The sequence below is a fragment of the Ascaphus truei genome, chromosome 5, assembly GCF_040206685.1.
Source record: "Ascaphus truei isolate aAscTru1 chromosome 5, aAscTru1.hap1, whole genome shotgun sequence".
Taxonomy (NCBI): Eukaryota; Metazoa; Chordata; class Amphibia; order Anura; family Ascaphidae; genus Ascaphus; species Ascaphus truei.
Genome location: NC_134487.1, coordinates 36366912 through 36384979, shown reverse-complemented (window position 1 = coordinate 36384979; position 18068 = coordinate 36366912). Strand labels below are relative to the sequence as shown.

Sequence of the window (18068 nt, the reverse complement as noted above, 5' to 3'; positions counted from 1 at the left end):
TAAATCTCAATGTCCATAGAAATGCAGGACATTTGGGAATAAATTCATAATAGAAAGTCTGAATAGAAATCTCATGGTGACATGGAATAAGCATAGTAAAACTGTTTCTGAAATGAAAGTGCAGCACAAATGTGCAGATGCAAGACCTATATTCCAATATTTGCTGTGTGTGTATTATACATAGTATATATTATAGTCGCTGAAAGTACCCGGCGTTGCTCAGTAATTCTCCCTCCTCATCTATCCCCATCACTTTCCTTTTAATACCTTTTTATGGATGTCCACCAATTCTTTCCGCCTCTTTCTCCAGCATTCTTAATTATTCCTCACGTGTCACCTGCCTTTCTCTCTTTCTTTCTTCGTCTGCTTTCTGTGTAAACTTTGAGAGTCAGATACAGTATCTATAATGTCAGCAGTATGATGTCTCGTGCCAGATATAAAGCCTACCAGGTACAATTAAAAATAGAATGTATCCAAACATAGACAAAAACCTGCTTCTTGATATCTGGAACCATCATGCAAAATGTGGTTACAAATATCGTAAGAGGTGTCCAAACGCATAGTGAACAAACAAGCTGCTTTCCAAAATCTATAGTAGATGTTGTATTGTATATCTTTATATAGCGCCATTAATGTACATAGCGCTTCACTGTAGTAATACCCGACAATCATATAAATAATATTTCATGGGAATAAGCGCTTAAGACTTAAAAATAACATTTAGGAAGAGGAGACAAACTTTCTGAATGTTATAGTGTGTGCACGTGTGCCCCGGGTGACGTCACTACTTCCTATTGGCATGCAGTGCCCTGGAGACATAATGTGAGTCCTGGGGTGGCTACCAGCACCCACTATGGAGGTTTGTATCCTAGGAAGCTGAGGTCTCTGGAGCTGAAATTCATGTGCTTCAAACCTGTATTAAAATAAAAAAAAAAACTGCTTGGCTTGCTTCTTTGCATAGAGGTCTTGAGAAAAGTTTGTAAACTGGGACAGTTACTGTCTCTTGTCTCTCTTCTTTCTTTGACCAGAAAAAGCTGACCTTCAAATATTCTTGTATGATTTTAATTTCGGGTTTTTTCCCCAGCGTTTTATGTCTAGATGAAACCATTTAGTTCATTGTTTCGGATTGTCTTCAGTTCACGGTCTTTCCTCTTCTTTCCTCTCTGTCTTATGATTCTACTTGTGTAATCGTTTGTTTACATTTCCTCTGTGCTGACATTTTAGGCCTACTTCCTGCTCTCCGTTTCACCGCTTGCAATTATCAGTGTGTATATCTGGCTGTACTGGAGACACTGCGGAGACTGATTTTAAATCAGACGGAATCTGCCTTGTTCTAGTAATATGGTATAGATGCAAATGTGTGTGCGTGATGTGAGCACCATGGTGCGTGTAGAGTCGCTATAGCAATAAAGGAATACTTGTTAGGACTCTGCCTTGTATGGTCGGAAGGAGGGGGGGGGGGGGGCTCTCCTCTCCAGAGTCCATATGTACCTGTTTAAAGCATAAATCCTGCATTTGTATTTATTTTTACTTTTATACATTACACACCTCCCATGTATTGTTCCTTTGTTGAGTCCCCTTTTGCCTACCCAGAGTATTTTTGATAATTGTATGTACTTTTTTAAGCCTGGGGGGTCTCCCTGCTACAGTGCGTGTAACTCCTTGTTGTACATTTATATTGCTATGTAAAGTGCTTCCTTGCTCAGCAATGTACTGTATTTAAGGATCTGTTAAAGCGATCTCCTTCCTTTCTTCCTGTCTGTACATGTTGAAGTCCTTTAGTCCTTCTTTAATGCACTTGATACAGACCATGTTTTTTTTTTTTTTTTTTTTTTTTTTTTTTAACCTCTTGTGTTTTTTCACTTGTAATGTAGCCTGCAAACACTTTTTAAAAAAAAAAATATTATGCGGCATTGTTTGCATGATTTTAACATTTTCTTTAGAAATACAAGAACGCATATTACATGTCGGGCTTGCTGCTTCTCATTCTGTGGCTTTTTAGTAACAGTCCTCTCTTGCCTCGACCACCTCCGTATCGGGTTAGCGTTGCCTCTGTCCAACTTGTGCTGTGCGTAATTTTGTGTCTTTAGAGCACACTCGGCAAGTTGTGGAAGCTTTTTAGCAGTTTGTCAACTTTTTTTTAACCCATGTCTCCTTTTGATGAACATTACAAATCTTGCGCCCCCTTCAAACCTACCTTTTTATTTGAAAATGTCTCCCCCCAACCCCCATAAAACATACATTCGCTTTAGTTGTTACAATGTGAACATTGAGGCTTCTTTCTTGCTACAAGCTTTTGGATTCTGGGTACTGATGACGTTGAAAGTCACCCACATTGTGCTCCATCTTCCAGACTGTTGCGCTGCTTTGTTTTTTTTAGCCACACGTGCAGAAAAACCAGCTTCGCAAAGGTATGTCGCTGAAAATGGGATGATCACACACTGAGCCTGCTCACTTGTCTTGTTCCGGTTTCCAAAATAAAAAATATATATAATATGGAAAGGTTTTTTTCAAACAACATTAATCCTGATACGCCCCTCCTGGGGAGGAGCGCCTCACCGGCTGAGAATCTCAGCTTTATAGGGAAGAGAAATACTCAAATATACAGGTGATGGTTTATGAACAAAGTTTTGTATAATCGATATTAGGCCTGAGAACTAGTGTTTCAGCCTTGTTTCATCCAGATTCTTCCATTTTTGTGTCTGCGTTTGCTTGCCCCCATATCTGTTGCCTATATTATATTGGTAAATATGATGCAGTGCAGAAAGCAGACTGAACTGAAAGGACCAAGATTTCATACAGGAACATACTATGCGTGTTTAAACTATGAATTTTGAAATGTCTCAAACGGCAAAAGAACTTTAGAAGTCTCTATATTGGATCAAAGTCAACCAGCTCTTTTTCAGAATTAAAGGGCAGAAAATGAAACCTCAATCTTTGTAATACAGTACTTATTGCTTTGGTACAGCTAAACTACTAAAACTGCTTCTGAAACCTATGCAAGTGTTGGATACAGAGCATTTACACCTCGACTTGGATTCTGCAAAGTTAAAAGTTGATGAAATTAATGCTGTGATGCTCTGGTGAATCGCAATGCACGTAGCACTGTCATCTAGACATAATATGTAACCTTTTTGTTCTAAAGCGCAGATTACAGCTTGGCTGTGCAGAAAAGTCTCAGTTGGGCACTGTAGTCTGGTCATTAAAAACGATTTAAATTGGTAACCCATGGAGACTCCTTCAAAGAAAGAGCCTAAAACGTTATCCCTCCAGTATTATGGTACATCTGCTCCACAGTCCAACAAAGCAACACATGGCCAAAAGCGCTGATCACTGACAGCAGTTAATCTTCACATCTAGTAGGCCACTTTGATACTTTATTTTCAAAACAAATTTCTGCAAGTGAAAAATACCAATAATACTGTTAGACCGTTATGACATTTTATTTATTCTGGTCATTTTTGTGTAATACTGGGTTGAATAACACTGCTTTTTGTAATGTAACTTATTTACACTTGCACTTTTACCGTAACTGTTACATTCCTCACAGAGCCGTGATCAGGCCAGCACTGAAAAGGTTAAATGTATGTGTTGGGATGCGCTTATAGTGACGGCCACGGATGACGTCACCCGTCTCCGTAGCCATTGCGAAAGTTGTATTTTGAGTTTGGGAGACGTCTCTTGGTACAAGGGGAGTGACGTCAGGCAGAGGGGCGGAGACAGAGCAAGGGGGAAGGCTGAAACGGAGAGGAGTTGTAATTTCTGTTTGTATGCAGAATTTACTTTAAATTATGGGAGAATTTACTATTTTAAAGTTTCACTTGACACACACACCACACACCCCACACCACACACCACACACCACACACCACACACCACACATTCCCCCCCTCCCCCCCTCTCCCTGCATCTGAAGTTATCTGATTGGTTTACAGCCTGTCACATGGTGAGACCGTCGCTGTAAAAATCAAATTCTACTGACTACAGAGACTTGGGTCGCACCGTTGAGCCTACTATAAGCACATGCGACGGATTCAATGCATTTGTTTTGACGCGATATTGCCGGCACTTTAAGCGCAGCCTTAGGCCTGGGACATAGTGGTGTGAGCAAGGCTGAGCCGCGCTCACACTCGGCACTGAGCTCCTGCAGCCGCAGTGAGAGCGGCTTTAGCAGGGGCTTGTGCACGCGTCCGCACGCTTAGGGAAGCGTATGTCTCACCAAGATTTCAAATTTGGAGCTCGCCGGAGCGCAGGGCCGGTCACGTGAGCGGTTCGCCCAATGAGGGCGAACCAGCTCCGTGACGTCACTGGCCCGCCCCAACACGCCCACGGACGGCGCGCTGTGTAAGGCCAGGGAAAGCACCGCTTTCTCTGAGCCTCAGCACGCCTCCGCACTAATTAAATAACTATGTCCCAGGCCTTGCTGCTGAAACAAGTAACTGGCAAACCCATGTAATTACGATCTGGTGGTTTTCAACTTTATAAAAACCGCTGGATCTTTTTTCTGTTATTTTTTTTTTTTTCATCAGTGCAATGTTAACATACGTGGGTTATCTACCTAGAAATCTTGTTGCAACATTGAGGCATATTGTTGGCTTTTAATAAAGTTACGTCGTCTTATGTCACAACTTGTGTAACGTTTATAATGCAACATGTTTCCAACTCATTTGGTATAATTTCATTAAAAAAAAATGTGCTAGCTAAAGTAAATCATGTAATTGGATCCAATAGCCACTTCCAGAACGCCATGCTTTCTATAAAACTGCTGTAGGATTATTTAGGCGGTTTCATATAACAACAAGGCAAATTCCCATGTAGACACACTAGATTTACGCTTGCTAATGGTAGTTTATTACAAGAGATGGGCTAGTACCGCAATGTAAAATGCAACGCACAATTTACAGGCTTTCTGGATCTTGCCCTGCTTGTATTACTGTGTAGCATGAAGTGTCATATCCAGGATCACCCAGATATACTGTATACTGTTATAGAGGTTCTGAATGCTTGAATACTTCTCCGAAGGCTTAGTCCATAGAGACTGAAACCGTGCGGAGGCGCGCTGAGGCTCACGGAAAGCGGTGCTTTCCCTAGCCTTAGAGCGCGTGCCGTCCGTGGGCGTGTCTGGGGGCGGGCCAGTGACGTCACGTGACCGGCCCTGCGCTCCGGCGAGCACAGAAACTAAATATTTGGTAAGACCCACGCTTTCGCAGGCGCGCGGAAGCGTGCGCGAGCCCCTGCTAAAGCCGCTCTCATTGCGGCTGCAGGGGCTCAGTGCCGAGCAGCAGCGCGCCTCAGCAGGGGTCAGCGCCTAAGTGCTGACCATGCCCGAGGCCTTAGTCTTTTCCAATGTCAGCGGCAGCTTTTAATATCCACAGCATTTCTTTCAAGTTTGTATTGCATTCCTGGGGTTATGGTTTCCACTGTTGAGCTGTATGTAGTTAGGAAGGGTTGGATATGGACATTTAACATTTTTTTTTCTATAATTCACTTGAGCATTACTTGCATACTTCAACTGTCACCATTTCTTTTCTTTTAAGATGAAATCAAAGATAAAGTAAAGGATAAAGACAAGGAGAAACAGAAGGAAAAAAAGAAGCATAGATTAATGAATGAAATAAAGAAGGAGAACGGAGAGGTGAAATTGCTGCACAAAGGTAAGGATTTTTAAAAAAAACATATCCTATTGATTCTGATTAATTTTATGCATTTTTTTTAAAATTTGCACACGGAAGGTTTTTGGTCAAATGTATGACATTTTATAGAATGCATGCAAGGCGTTAAGAGGTTTAGAGGTTTCTCTTCTGCTTTTAAAATTAAGCTGGAGAATTTAGGATCAATTACACATGTTATTGCCATGTCTTAACACAGTTCCTCAGCAGTGCAAGATTATCTGCAACGCTGATAACTTGTTGTTAATATTACCAGCAGTTTGAGTTGCAAACTGTAACAATAGATAATGTTACCTTTTATTAATATAAGAATACATTGTAGCTGCTGAATTACACTGCCTGAAGGATTGATTTGAAACTGAAAGGCAGCCATTTAGTGAACCCTAGGAAGCAGGATCTTTGCTGATCAATTACAGGAGTATGAATCGATCAGCAACATAGCTAATTTATTTTCAGTAAAGGTAATCAAAGACTACAGATATTAAAACCCCCGCAAAATATGTATATATTTTTTTAAGTGCCGCTTGGATCGCCTCTTTAAAACATTTCTCCTAAGACCAAATACCAATAGCCTGCTAATACTTAGGGGTCAGACTGAAGTGGCACATATTGGTAATTTGCTTTACCGTAGGTAGAGAATGGTACCACTATATTCTAAACCTATGTTCACTCTTATTAAATCTTGCCAAATGGCACTGCTAGTGCAGTTGACTGGTTATTTTTTTATTTAGAAGATCTGAACATATTCTGTAATGCGGTACTATAGGGGTGTGGAAGAGGGCAATGAGCAGGAAATATTACAGTATCACCCAGGCGGTAATTACGAAAGTTGGGCCCCTGACCTTCTGGTCATTCCGAACTGCTGTGTTAGGACTTACTGGGTGGGCTTTCGCCGCCCGTGCCACAGATGGGGGCAGGAGAGCGGCTCCCCCCGTGTGGCAGACTGCAGGCCAACAATTCCGCGGGCCTTAGGTGGCCCCGTTTTTTGCCCACCCCAAATTCAAAGATGTCAGGAAATGTATGACTCAAAATGTGATGTTCTGGTCCGAACACTATGGGCTTGATTCACTGATGGTCAATACTGACGTGAGAGATCAGTAAAAAAAATAAGTTATATTTACCTTTACGCTTTCTCCTCTACCGCTTTAACGCTTCACTAACGCAGCAATAACTCTTGTTTTATGGCAGAAAGGTGTGGGTTAAATTTAACATCAGGATCAATAATTAGCATGCATTGCCTAATTGCATATGCAAGAACATTTAAAGACCGTATTTCAGATAAAGAATTAACAGGTAATTCACCTATTCGCATACTGCTTCCTAATGCCGATACCGCCAATCCATACTGCCAATTTTTGCAATTATAATTTAATATACTACAATTCAGGATCGTTTTCAACTGTAACATTAACGGAAAAATTCCTGCTTCGTAGCATGTGTTGGAAAACAGCTGTTCACACAGGCACAATTTGGGAAGCACACAATCTTTGACTGAGTGAGCATGTAAATGTGTCACATAATTTCTCACCTGAACTGGGGGCATTTTCGCTCCTAATTCTGCTGTTTAAGTGAATAGAATTGGAATCGTGCTTTGGGGGGAAACATAGAGAGAGAGAGAGAGTGAGAGAGAATCTGCAAATACCTCTGTACAGATGTTTAATTTGGGAAAGCATTACTGAAACATCCCTCAATCACTGCATATGGAAAGTACATTTTCTTTTTGTTGTTGCTTCTACAAACCTGAGCATTAGAAACCAGAGATGTGGCGTTCATTAAAGCATAATGGACATTCAAATCTTTTTCTGTTTAGCTGCAAATTGTCACTTGTGCAGCCTTCTGTGACTTAAAAAAAAGTCTCTCTCCCTCCCCCTCTACTCCATCCTCTTAACCCCCTCCCCTACTCCTCCCTATCGCTCGCGTCTCTCTCTTCCCCTCCCTTCGATATCTTTCCTTTAATATCTTATGATGTCCCCAATTCTATCTGCCTCTCCTCCAGATTTCTTACTTTCTCCTCGCGTGCCAACTGACTTCCTCTCTTTTCGGCTGCTTTCTGGGTAAACTTTACAGCTATCTGACTCCTTATCTGCAGCCAGTTTGGTTGTTCTAGGTCGTATAGTTTGGGCATGCATACCTACCCCTGCGCTATTGTCCCTTATTATCACAGTTTTCAGTGTAACAACCAAATAGGTCACTAGTAATGCCAGCACTGTGTTGGAGGTCTTATTTTATGTTGGATTGTAGTCGCGTTGCATGCCTGTTATGGGTGAAATATTTGTAAGATGCTGGTATACCTCACAAAGGATACTTTAAGTGACGGCAACGAGTCTCCCGGCTGTTTATTATCCGGTTGTACTTTGACAGCTGAGCAGGTATCGAGTTAGTGAGGTGACTACTTCCCTTATCTCCCTCACTGGAGCCCAAGATGGTGCGGGCTGTCAGACTATCACTAACTATCTCTGTGTGCATCTCTCATGCTGACCATTAGCGGTCTGTGTCTCAGAATTGCTGCTGGAGTATATTTTTAAAAAGGCCCTGAGCTTTCAACCATAATACTGCTCAGTTGTGTATAAATCCTGTCCACCGGTCTTCACTCCTTCCGAGTGTCCTCAAATGAGATTGGTTAGGGTTGTGGGATATCTGCAAAGTTGCTTGGGACCAAAGGAAAGCTCTGGCACCTGACCTCTTTTGTGGACCATCTTATTTGGAAATATAACTAGATCTATCTCATATTAGGACATCTTTTGTGGAACTGTATTTAATGTCCAGTACTTTAACTAGGTACTGTGTGGCTTTATTTCTTTATTGAAAGAACAATATAGATGACGTACAGAAGAATTTTATTACATCTAATTTATAGAGCGGGGATTTTGACCTTGCATAAGGGGAAACACGGCTTCAAGGTACTCTCTGGTATCGTGCTTTTGTGTTCGATATTGCCCTGGAGGGATAATTAGGAGCAGGTGGCCGCTTTGCATTTGATAGCTATGGTGTCGGTGCTTTTAACCGTATCCAACCCTGAACCAATCATTGTGTAAACGTTTCTGAAATCATGTATAGATGTAGAGGTATCTGTACCGTGTTAGCCGAGCTTAATAATCAAAAATGAATAGACTATACCGTTCTGTGGCTAACAAGATGCTTTTATTTGTGCGAGCTTTCGAGATACACTGATCTCTTCTTCCGACAGTGTTACAATGAATGAAGCAAGGTTTAACTTCAAAACACTGCATCTTGGAATGTTAAGTTAAACCTTGCTTCATTCATTGTAACACTGTTGGAAGAAGAGATCAGTGTATCTCGAAAGCTCACACAAATAAAAGCATTTCATTAGCCACAGAACGGTATCGACTATTCATTTATGTATGCATGTATACATTTTTTTTTTTTAAATTGGAGAGTAGTGTTTAAAATCTTCTCTCTTTTTTTTTTTTTTTTTGCGCAAATAGCCAGAATCGCCCATTTGAGTGTTCTAATATATGTGCTATATTTCAGGCAGACAAAAAAACAATTATATGCTGCACCATAAGTCATATACATAACAGTATTACCGGTGCTGTTGGTTCAAGGGATACCTGTAATAATCATCCAGTCTTTAATAAATGGAAGGATCCAGCGCTCCATGGATTTTCAAAAGTTCAAAATTTATTGCGCCATACGCAACGACCGTTTCGACCTTAGTAGGTCTTTCTCAAGTGAAAAGGCATAATGCCAAAGACAAGAGTATATATACCCCCACAATCAATAACAAAGTGATAAACACCAAAACAGCTGAACAAATAGCAATCACATAGCACTCAACACATGAAATTCAAATTGACAGTCTTATCTTTAGGCTCCTGATTGGCTGCAACATCTTCCTTCTCTTGTTTCCTGATATCCCCGCTGATCTCCGTTGATTCTGATGATCCCAGAAGTGCGTTACGCGCATGCTCTGTCGTGCGTTCCACGCATCCGTTCCAGCGTCGTCACTCCTCATCCGGTTTGGTTTCAGCCGAAATCCCGCGAGGTTACGGCCCTCCTTCACATCCTGGTATCTTTGCACTTATATGCCGATCTTCTCAGGTCCGTTCTGCACAGGGGTTGTCCTCTTTTTCAATCTGTTGCCATCCTCTCCTTAGTCAGTGGGAATTTGATCAGAAATCGTCCATTTCTTTTATTCAAGGAAATGATAAGCACTATCTCAATCAGCCTTGATGTCAAAAGAGAAAAAGATGTCAAAATTGTGTTGTTTCATGCTTATGATTACTCCCATGTGTAATAAAATCTTTAAAAATGGAATCTTTGAGCAAATATATATAATAGAGTAATTATAAGCATGAAACAACACAATTTTGACATCTTTTTCTCTTTTATCGAGGCTGATTGAGATAGTTTTACTGATCAAATCCCCACTGACTAAGGAGAGGATGGCGACAGATTGAAAAAGATGACAACCCCAGTGCAGAACAGACCTGAGAAGATCGGCATATAAGTGCAAAGATACCAGGATGTGAAGGAGGGCCGTAACCTCGCGGGATTTCGGCTGAAGGACCAAGCCAGATGAGGAGTGACTATGCTGGAACGGAGGCGTGGAACGCACGACAGAGCATGCGCGTAACGCACTTCTGGGATCATCAGAATCAACGGAGATCAGCGGGGATATCAGGAAACAAGAGAAGGAAGATGTTGCAGCCAATCAGGAGCCTAAAGATAAGACTGTCAATTTGAATTTCATGTGTTGAGTGCTATGTGATTGCTATTTGTTCAGCTGTTTTTGGTGTTTATCACTTTGTTATTGATTGTGGGGGGTATATATACTCTTGTCTTTGTCTTTGGCATTATGCCTTTTCACTTGAGAAAGACCTACTATGGTCGAAACGGTCGTTGTGTATGGCGCAATAAATGTTGAACTTTTGAAAATCCGTGGAGTGCTGGATCCTTCCATTTATATTTCAGGCAGACGGCACTGAAATTCATGCAGGTCTTAAAAGATTAGTATGGAACAATCTGCAATTAAATATTGTTGACTTAACATGAAACAGACTTTCCCATTCTTTCTGCTACATTTTCTTCTTCTTCCTCCTTTATTTTTATTTTTTTACTCCCCATAATTTATTGGTGTACGTAATGAAATGACCAGAACGCACAGCAATGGTTTGCTGACCAGGCAGTTTGTTAACACCGCTTTAAAAAGCAACGCCTGGGACAAATCAAAAGCCAGACTGCATACTTATGTTTTCTATTGTTAAGTAATCTGCTGTTGGCCCCTGAAAGGTTTAATTATTAAAGTTAGTCTGTCGTGAATGATAAAACTCAATCTTGTCCTTAATCTGTTTGCTGCTTGAAAATCTACAATATATTAACACAAACCTGGAATGAACTGGTGAGTGGAGCAAATAATATTTTATTGTTGCTGGTTCTTCTGACCCCCAGAGCTGATTTTGCTTTCCCCAACTAAATGAAACCCCTTAGTTTCTGAGATGCATGCAGTTTTCTATGCTTGCGTTTGTATTGGCTGCCAGCAGCCATTTTGTGTCCACCAGACAAGTATTCTTGTGGGCACACCGGCAAATACTTTGGAGCTTGGGGCATGACGGATCAGCTTTGGGGAGGATTACTGGTTCAGGTAACATTTAAAAAAAAAATGTAAAAAACTATTGCTGTAAAGAACACTTTCCTTTTCTTCTCATTGCCTTCTTTTTTTTTTTTTTTTTAAACCTGTTTTTCTACTTTTAAATGTGTTGTCCAATTGTCACTTGAGTTGACCTGTCCCTTTTACAAATGAATACAGTTCTTTAAAGGCTTAAAGGTCTTGTGTGCGCTCCCTGTGCTGTTCCAATAAAATCACTAGTGCACAGAAGAGGTTAATTGGTTTTGGGAACTATGGACTTCAGAATGTCCTTGCATTTCTAGAAAATAAAGATGGTCCATGGCAATGAGGATATGCGGACATGTCACTTATACATTGCTCATCATTTACAAATACAAATGCCAGGACAATCGAGGTCCAGATCTCCTGGGCCAAGAGGGTAAGGCTATGGCCCGGTCCTCTCTGCTGCACGCGCACCTGGCGGCTTGTGCAGAGACTACAGCCGTAATCGGTGGTCTGTAGGGGAGTGTGTGTGGGCGGGGTCCATGATGGGCATATCTGCCCAGCCATTGGCTGCGCGCCGACCACGTGACTGCATCGCGGCACGTGAAGACAGAATTCTTGTCTTCCCTGCCAGCGTATGCGTCGCAGCACTTTGCGCGCCCACACACACACAGCCTCTGTGGCCTGCCCCATAGAGGGCTGTGCTGTGTGGTGCGCGCGCGCTGCCGTGACCACCGGGGACTCGGCCTAAGAGGCATGCGTATGGTGGTAAAACACAGGTATTCCTGTTCTGTAAGACACTACTTTGCTTACCCAGTTCCATTGGGAGGATTCTCGCAGTCTGCAGCTGTATTTAGAAACCCCATCATTACACATACAGTAGGGCCCCGCTTCTCGGCAATCCGTCATTGCGGTGGTACCGTAAGGGGGCTGCCATGTTTGCACATGTGCAGAAGGGGGAGCGGACGAGTTTGCGCATGCGCAGAATGGGGGGACCGCATATCTGTGCATGCGGAAGGGTAGTAGACGCCGAAATTCGCCGGTTCCGCTTTGCTGCGGCGCCATGGAACGGAACCCGCCTTATGAGCGTGGCCCTACTGTATGTTATGGATGGATATATATCCCAATCTCTATAGTATCTTGTGTTTTCCAGACGTTGAGGGCTGCAGCTGCTGGTCCCCGCCTTCCAGGTCTGCCACACCACAAAAACAACAAATTGTACAACCTTCAGGCATTTTTGCAAATAAATTGTTGTTTATACTGAAGTAGTTAAATTGCATAACATGCACCAACGTTTCAGGCCAACATGTCCTTTCATCAGGCTCCAGTCTGACAGTGGTTTTCAACTTTTTTTTTTTTTGGTTAGGGAACCTCCACAATTTGATTTTGACATTCTGGGGAACCCCAACTCTCGCTCACTGCCTCTCGTCCCCCCATTGCCCAGTCTCTCTGTGGCCCACGTCTTCCCCCCCCCCTCTCCCCTTGCATGCATTCACACACACTCCGGGGCAGGCAAAGAGAAGAAGAATAGCGCCGGCTGCTGCTGCGCTCAGGAGCCGTCAGGTCACTGCTGCTTGGGGTACCACCAGTCCTGGAACAGCTGGGAGAGTTGTCCCGGTTCACCCCTTCAACCCCGGTTGAAAACCACAGGTCTATGATTTTACCCTGATATGTTACCGCGTGTTATACCAAGTGACAAGTTGGTACCGTTGCTCAAGGAGAACAACTGATGGTCCAACCTCATTCATCCAATTTAGCAAAGGTATGAATGTGATTTATAAATCCTTGTTAGAACACCTATCTGGTATCCTATAAGAACTGCTGTGCATCATTTATACAGCTATTGTTATATAAGTGAACTTCAAAACAAAGCAACGGACTCTGGTGTTTTCAGTACATCATATACCTCCTGTATTTTTTAATATTTGAGGACTACCACCTGAAAGTCCTTAATGTAATTATTAAAGACTGTAAATGTTTAAATCGGTCTGTAGGGGGTATATTCATGATTATACAAACCATTAGGCCTTGGACATATTACAGGCTCACGAGAGCATGACGCCACGCGTGCCTGTGTTTGCCGAGATTCGTGGCCTGCAGTTTTGCGCAATTGGGGGGGGGGAGGGAGAGGGACGGAAGAGGGCGTGCCTGTGACATCACATGAGCAGTTTACCCTCATTGGCTGAACAGCACACGTAACCTGGCTGTTGCGCGGCAAAAACAAACAAGTTTGTCTCTCCACACATCGGTCGCCTCACCGCGCACATGTGCATTGGCCTTCTGTGGTTTGTATTTGGCGCGAGCGATGTAGCGACGACTTTGGACGCAGCCCAAGTCTTAAAGAAAAAAAATTGGAAAGTAGTATTGCTGCTTTATTATTTGTATAGGTAAATCATGCGTGCGATAATGTGTAAATCTACATTCTTGCCTAACCTGGCAATAGTTTGGTGCTCCTGTTATAAATCTGTCAAATCAGGATTTTGTGCCTAACTCAATGGCGGCTTCAGTCAGTGTAACTCAGCAGCTACAATGTATTCTATTACTATGGTAACATTATCTATTGTTAGAGTTTGCAGCTCAAACTGCTGGGAACATTGGGATAATTTGTTGCCAAACAGTAATGTGTTACAAAGATCTTGCAATGCTGGGGAGGTGGGCTAAAGCCTGCTATAGAAATTAAAACGGATTTATTTAAATTAAAAAAAACCAACATAAAATGTCACATGTTTTGGTGCTTCAATGTCTGAATTATTGAGAGGTTACCATGTGTTATTGTTCCCTCTGCTTTCTCATGTGGTTAAAGACACTGGTTCCTTGCAGCAGCAATTTTTAGCCAATTGGCTGTCATTGATTCCTGCAATATTCATTTCTAAAGTGTCGGGATATTGTTTGTGTTACACTGGGAGCTCACGAATGCAGGACGACAATCCCCAGTGTTAGTCGGTGGCGACGGGTAACTAGCATATAACCCATGAAGGGGCAATCCAAGCAGCCAATTTTTTTATATAAACATGGGATTGAAGCAGGGGGTCTCCGCAGCGGAACCCCCTTAATCTCTGGTTCTGGGATAGACATCTATAGGGGGTGCCTGTAGCCGCTCTGCTTGGCTAGCAGGGTTCCCGCAATAGTGGAGTTTCAAAGTTCCTGTGGGCCAATAGGAAGCAGTGATGGCATCAGTGGGGCTTGTTATTGGCCTGGGTGATGCGGGAGTTTTAAACTGTGTTGAGATTCCGGTACCTCCTGTATCAGGTCTGTATCTCAGGAATGGAAACAAAAAAACAGCGCAAAACGCAAATAGTGAAGTAAGTAAATACAAGTGTGTATTAAATAAGGGAAAAATATTCTGCGTACATCAAGTATAAAATTTCAAGCATTGAGTGTGTAAAACACATAGGTTACCACTCGGTGACTGCTGGTGTGGAAGTAGGATGCTAGCTTCCTTCAGTGGGCACTTCAAACAGTAGCTGTAAAGCATGACCCTCTTGGGAACTCCTCTTCAAGCTGTCAGTGTCTCCATGGGGAATTTCCCTTCAGGTCAGCTGGGCTCCGCACTCGATACTGGCACTCACAGGGTCCCCAGAAAGTTCAACATGGACCGGAGTAGTTTGTAAAGCTCCTCGATCGAAAGCCGTCACACACAGAGGTGAGTCTGCTGGCTGCAAGCGTACCCCCAGCGTGCCACGCTGCCGCTTCGTTGCAGGACGCTGCGTGATGACGTCACTGTGTCAGCGACTAGGGATCGATCAGCAAGAGTGTTTCTCAGTCTCTCAAATGTCCAAAATTACACACAGAGATTTAGATAACCAAGGCAACACCAATAGGTAAAATCAGTGTGACTGGCAATTGAACAATAGACCATAAATCATCCAACGCGTTTCGTAGTGATAACTACTTCTTCAGGGAATGATATTGATATTTCCCAGAGGTCTTAAATACCTCTCAGACAGCTCCCATTGGTTGGCCAATAAGTAATTAGCCAATCAATCATCTGGGCTGTGCAGTAGTCAAATTGACTAGGGAAATACGAGCACTTTTTATTAAAACAACAACTTTATTAACACACAGAATAAAATACATCCTAACTAAAACCAAAGTTAAAAAATAAATAATTAAAAATGTTCTGCAATAAAAGAAAGACAATGTTAGTATGATAAATTGGACATAACAGGTAAAATGTAAATATAAATACAAATAAAGACTGGGGAGAACAGAGATAAATGCACTGGTTAGATAAAGAGAAGGATTGAGGAGGACCTGAATAATCAATACAATGCCCAGATGTCAACATCCTCATTTAACCCTTTCGGGGACATGGTATCTAATTTATGAATCCAGTACGTTTCTTTGGAAGATAGTGTTTTAACCCTGTCTCCACCTCTCCTATTAACAGGAATATGCTGAATCCCCTTAAAAGTAAGGCTAGATGGATCCTTATTATGATGTGTCTGAAAATTCCTGGACACACTGTTTGTCAAAACCATTTTTGATATTTCTGACATGTTCTTGTATTCGAACCTTAAGGCTGCGTTTGGTCCTACCTACATATTGATAACCACATGCACATTCCAATAGGTAAACAATATGTATGTACAAAAAATAAAGTCATCAATATTAAAAACTTCGTTGGTACTCTTGGAATAAAATTTAGTCTTATCGGGATGTTGATATTTACAAATTGAGCATCTACACAGATAAAAATTTCCTTTAGGTTTAGAGCCCAACCAACTCCTCTGAGAAGGGGTGTCAGTAATTTCAAAAACATCACTTGGTGCTAACAGGTTTTTCAGATTTTTCGCTCTCCTATATATAAAACGTGGTTTTGGGGACTAGGTTTGCCCCCAGTTTCGCAAACCTGTATGTGGGTGAGTGGGAGTCACATTTCATTGGGCCTGATAAACCCTACCACGGGAATGTTGTGGTATGGAGACGCTATATAGACGACATCCTGTGTGTGTGGGATGGTGATCATGAGTCAGCCAATGCATTTCCCAATGATCCCTCTAGCCTTACTTTTAAGGGGATTCAGCATATTCCTGTTAATAGGAGAGGTGGAGACAGGGTTAAAACACTATCTTCCAAAGAAACGTACTGGATTCATAAATTAGATACCATGTCCCCGAAAGGGTTAAATGAGGATGTTGACATCTGGGCATTGTATTGATTATTCAGGTCCTCCTCAATCCTTCTCTTTATCTAACCAGTGCATTTATCTCTGTTCTCCCCAGTCTTTATTTGTATTTATATTTACATTTTACCTGTTATGTCCAATTTATCATACTAACATTGTGTTTCTTTTATTGCAGAACATTTTTAATTATTTATTTTTTAACTTTGGTTTTAGTTAGGATGTATTTTATTCTATGTGTTAATAAAGTTGTTGTTTTAATAAAAAGTGCTCGTATTTCCCTAGTCAATTTGACTACTGCACAGCCCAGATGATTGATTGGCTAATTACTTATTGGCCAACCAATGGGAGCTGTCTGAGAGGTATTTAAGACCTCTGGGAAATTCCCCATGGAGACACTGACAGCTTGAAGAGGAGTTCCCAAGAGGGTCCTGCTTTACAGCTACTGTTTGAAGTGCCCACTGAAGGAAGCTAGCATCCTACTTCCACACCAGCAGTCACCGAGTGGTAACCTATGTGTTTTACACACTCAATGCTTGAAATTTTATACTTGATGTACGCAGAATATTTTTCCCCTATTTAATACACAATTGTATTTACTTACTTCACTATTTGCGTTTTGCGCTGTTTTTTTGTTTCCATTTCTGTAGTGTGTTGGGGGTGCTGAGCCACCCCCTATCTTTATAGCAGCAGACGCCTTCAATATTCACTACACGGTTATGTAAATCATTTTTATTATTTACACTGTGGTTTTTGTGGCTTTATATTGGGCTACTTAATTAGAAGGGTATATGGTAATTGCACCTATCACTTATTGGTATAGAGGTTAATTAGTTGCGCACAGTATATTTTTGTTTTTCACTATCTCAGGAAGCAGGGGGTCCCTGCAGCTGAAATTGATGGGATTCCGCTGTGGAGACCCCCCTGCTTCAAACCTGTTAAAAAAATAAATGTAAAAATGCGCATGAATTTCACCTTTTGAGGGAGGTTGCTGCATTAACCTCTTCACTTCAGTTATGTTGCAATATGGACGTAGTGGCAGGCAAGTGTATAAATGCATACGCTTTGTGATTTTACACCTTTCTGTTTGGGTTTGCAGTTATTACATTTTTCTTTTATTTATTTTTACCTGCTAATTTCAATTTGACTATTAGTTTTCTGCTTCAACTCCACTTTCTTGCCATTTCTACATTCTTGTAAACTTTTGTGTATACGATTTTAGAATTGCCTTGTTGATTTTAAGCTTCAAGTTGATTGAAGAGTGGGAAAAAAGGCTTTAATCAAGTTAGCTGTTTAAAGTTGCAAGTTATGCATTTTAAATCCTCTATTTGACCCTGCACTTCAATCAAGAGTTGCATTGTGAAAATCCTTTTTTTTTTTTCATTTATTTTTGTTTATTAGCTAAAATATATATATTGTGTGTGTGTGTGTGTGTGTACAAACAAGCAAGTTTCTTTCAAAGCCGTGTATAGTTTCCATAGATTTTGCTTGTATGATTAAAGCTGGACAGATATCTGCGACATTGAACTGTATATTAGCACATGGCATCTAAAAATTAACATTTCAAACATGGCTGTTTGCATACTATAGTTTTAAAAACCTTTTGTATTGACTCTGCACATGGTCTGCAATAGTTCCTAATAAAAGTATTTCACGCCAGATGGAAGTTTAAAAAAAACTTTTTGTTTTCTCTTGTTTTTAT

At 41.5% G+C, this 18068-nt stretch overlaps 1 protein-coding gene across 1 annotated transcript in view; it reads left to right on the top strand.

Annotated features, from left to right (window-relative positions):
- The window catches only part of RSBN1L (round spermatid basic protein 1 like), a 60818-nt gene that overhangs the window by 15791 nt on the left and 26959 nt on the right, over positions 1 to 18068 (top strand). The window contains exon 2 of the mRNA XM_075599616.1: positions 5538 to 5654. Within this exon, the coding sequence (XP_075455731.1) occupies positions 5538 to 5654 (117 nt within the window). The remainder of the gene's footprint in view (positions 1 to 5537; positions 5655 to 18068) is intronic.